The sequence below is a fragment of the Papilio polytes genome, unplaced genomic scaffold, assembly GCF_000836215.1.
Source record: "Papilio polytes unplaced genomic scaffold, Ppol_1.0 DF823399.1, whole genome shotgun sequence".
Lineage (NCBI taxonomy): Eukaryota > Metazoa > Arthropoda > Insecta > Lepidoptera > Papilionidae > Papilio > Papilio polytes.
This window is the reverse complement of record NW_013525805.1, coordinates 3,162,650-3,165,988: the sequence shown is the minus strand read 5'-3', so window position 1 is coordinate 3,165,988 and position 3,339 is coordinate 3,162,650. Positions and strand designations below refer to the sequence as shown.

Genomic DNA, 3,339 nt, shown 5'->3' with positions numbered 1-3,339 from the left:
GCCTCCGGCACCACACTCATCAGACGAAACACGGAATTGCTTCCATTTCACGGCTGTCTTCTGTGTGGTCGTGGTATTACTGGGGGCGTGCTGGCCCTGCAGTGCTAAGATGTTAAAGCGGTCACTACCACTGTGAAAACTTCATCGAGATCCATTCATCCTTTAACAGTACACCCTCTATTAAATATCCATCTGTCTAAACTTTCACAAATGTGAAATTTTCTTTACTTTCTTAGTAAGAAAAGAAATAATTTAAAAATATGCTGTTATTGCTGACATCTTGCATAACAAAATGTGTTTACGCTATATTACATTAGTAAAGAATATTTACCTCTATTGCTTGATAACTGTTTGTACATCCAATCCATAAGCAGGAATGTTCACTAATTTTACTGGGCAATTGGTTCCTTTTACTTGAGTCTTTCTTACACTCAGCCAAGTTCAGTGTGGCTCGTCCATTTAAACCAATAGCCAAGAGCTTCGCGTGATATGCATGATAGTTGATATGACGGACCATCTCTGATAAGTCAACAGTCTTATGTCCACATACATCCCATAAGCAAAAATATTGATCTGAAATTTTAGAATGTAGATGTTAAAATATGTTTTTTTTTGGTAGGCTATGCCACCCTCTCGTTCCCCCTATCATGTTTTTGGGAAAGGGACGTTGGGTGCAAATGGAACTCTTTATTTCTTTACTTTAAGGTTTTTGTCAAATTTCTTAATACTACCTTACGATTTAAAAAAAAATACTATCACAATTTTTGGCCTTTTTAAGATTTTGCTTAGCTAATAGACGTAAAATGCTAAAATTACTAGAATTTAATGACTACTTTAACATTACTAAAATGACTAGAGATGAAATATGTTTGTTGCATTTAGTGTTGAATGTATGAATCTGAAAAGGTTACATTTAAAACTAATTTCTTACACTACAAAAATCTTATTATTGCAGAATAATATTATTAAATTTAAAGTAATGATTAAAACCCATCCTTAAGCATTAAGACTTCATCAGATTTTGCCAATAAACTGCTTTGGCAGTTTGGTGAAATTATACATTTTTTAAGGTTATTAAACAAAAGATAATTTGTCCCTAAAAATGTTTTAATAGCCATTACTTGTCCATTTGAGAGTAGCCCCAGTGGTAGAGAAGGTAAGGAATAAAAGGTTAGCATGGTATGGGCATGTTATGAGGGATGAATCACATGTTACAAGGAGATTGTTAGTTATGAAGTGGAGGTACACCGGTAAGGGTAAACCTAGAAAGAGATGGATGGAATGCCTGAAAGGAGACATGATCAAAAAGGGAGTGATGACTGAGATATATGATAGAGTTATTTGGAGGACAAAAACCTGTGGTCTGACCCAACGGGAGTAGAATAAGGAGCATGATGATGATTTGTCAAATATCCACAGTAGATGTTAGTCACTTTTTAGAAAGGTTGAAGTATTTTAAAATGTACATATTTGACCCACTGTTTAACTTGTTTATGGTAAGGATTATATCTAACAGAAGACATTTATTAACACATGTTATAAATACTTCAAAAATAACATATAACAGATATTTTTGTAAATACTTACTAGATTTATCTTCTTTTGGTATGAGATGCAGATCAGAAACATGTTTCGCAACATGTTTTTGGAATTCCTCGTACTCAGAAAACTTGCAGCGACACGACAGCCATTCGCATTCTAATACTAAACCTGATCGTCGTAATTCACGCAATGGCTGAAAAACGAAATAAAAGATATTACCGAGAAATGTAAATGAATAGTGACGTAAATTTTCATACAGAGTGTTATTAATTTTTTAAAGGTTTTCTTAAACAATGTGGTATTTTAAAATTGTTAAATTTTTAATTACTCACAATTGGTTTAGGCTCTGTTTCCTGATCATCAACACCCGAGGGCACAGTAGCCTCATCTTCAGCAGCGGCGAGGAGAAAGTTCTTTCTATCAGCGTTAGTTTGTATAATAAATTGTATATCGTTTTTGTTTTGCAATGCCAACTTTTTTGGTTCCTGTTCATTTTGTTTCTTGAGCCATTCTAAGCAACGGTCTAAGTTTACCTTTTTCTTCGGTTTATCCATTTTTATGTATAACATGAAATTCACATGATAATTGTTAAGTTAAATTATTTATTACTTTCTTTAAGATTTGAAACACATCTTATTTACTTTCGCACTTTCGCGCACAAAGTTGACAATGACACAGGTGTGACATTGACGTTTGACAGGCTCTTTATTTTTTTCCGTTAAAAGCAAAGGTACAGTTCCCGAAAATTACACAATATTGTAGTAGATTTTGAAAATAAATGTTTTTATCAAATGTCTTGCAAAAAGAATTTTCGTCTATTATTACGTATTACGGATTAATCAAAACTGAATGGATTGATTGAAGAAAAACAAATACAATTTTTATCAACCCAGTTCGGATAATTTTACTCGAGGGCTTATGACTTACATAATAAGGTTTCTTATAACGTTTTAATCCGGTCTCATAGTATTCATGTAAACACATTTCATGGAATAAGTCCAAACTTTAAAAGTATTAAGAGTTTAGTTTTTCTTCAGTTATTATTTATTTTACCATTAAATATTACAAGTTTCTCCTGGATACTCGGGAGTTTGTGATATTGTCCTTTCCAATCTGTCATAGTAATTTTAATTTGGTATTGTCATTTTGTAAACCGAAATAATAAAACGTGCGTGCAAACTCGCTTTGCTACTCTTTGAAAGTTTAAGGCCCCGTGGTCTGCGGCGTATTATTGTGTTTAAGTGATTTTAAAGCAAGCCCCACGTTGTCATTAAATTCCTTATCAATATTAAGTACATAAATAGTTCATCTCTAATCTCGATATCTCAGTATAGCTGCGTTAACTACGGGCAACAGAGCGGTGGGCAGTTGTCCGGTGCTGATGAAATCAAGTATTACACTTGAAGAAGTAGTGAATAAATTAGATCACGCCGCGTTACCCCTAACAACCAGAATGCCGAACATCAAAGTATTCAGTGGTAGCTCGCATCCTGACTTAGCTCAGAAAATCGTAGACCGACTCGGCATCGACCTCGGCAAGGTGGTAACCAAAAAATTCAGTAACATGGAAACGTGTGTGGAAATAGGTGAATCTGTACGAGGCGAAGATGTTTATATTGTGCAAAGTGGAAGCGGTGAAATTAATGACAACTTAATGGAGCTACTTATTATGATAAATGCTTGTAAAATCGCATCGGCGTCGCGCGTTACCGCTGTTATTCCTTGCTTCCCATACGCCCGACAGGACAAGAAGGATAAGAGCAGAGCTCCTATAACAGCTAAATTGGTCGCTAACAT

General features: G+C 34.6%; 2 protein-coding genes across 2 annotated transcripts in view; one reads left to right on the top strand and one right to left on the bottom strand.

The window, feature by feature from the left end:
* Nucleotides 1-2,218, bottom strand: part of LOC106104744 (histone H4 transcription factor) — a 5,756-nt gene extending 3,538 nt beyond the window's left edge. Inside the window, exons 1-3 of the mRNA XM_013284875.1 lie at nt 1,875-2,218; nt 1,588-1,735; nt 328-573 (exon numbers count right to left, since the gene is read on the bottom strand). Coding sequence (XP_013140329.1) covers nt 328-573; nt 1,588-1,735; nt 1,875-2,111 — 631 coding nt within the window. The 5' untranslated portion in view covers nt 2,112-2,218. The remainder of the gene's footprint in view (nt 1-327; nt 574-1,587; nt 1,736-1,874) is intronic.
* Nucleotides 2,219-2,566: 348 nt separating this feature from the next.
* LOC106104743 (ribose-phosphate pyrophosphokinase 1-like) overlaps nt 2,567-3,339 on the top strand; it is a 2,670-nt gene continuing 1,897 nt past the window's right edge. The window contains exon 1 of the mRNA XM_013284874.1: nt 2,567-3,331. Within this exon, the coding sequence (XP_013140328.1) occupies nt 2,924-3,331 (408 nt within the window). The 5' untranslated portion in view covers nt 2,567-2,923. The remainder of the gene's footprint in view (nt 3,332-3,339) is intronic.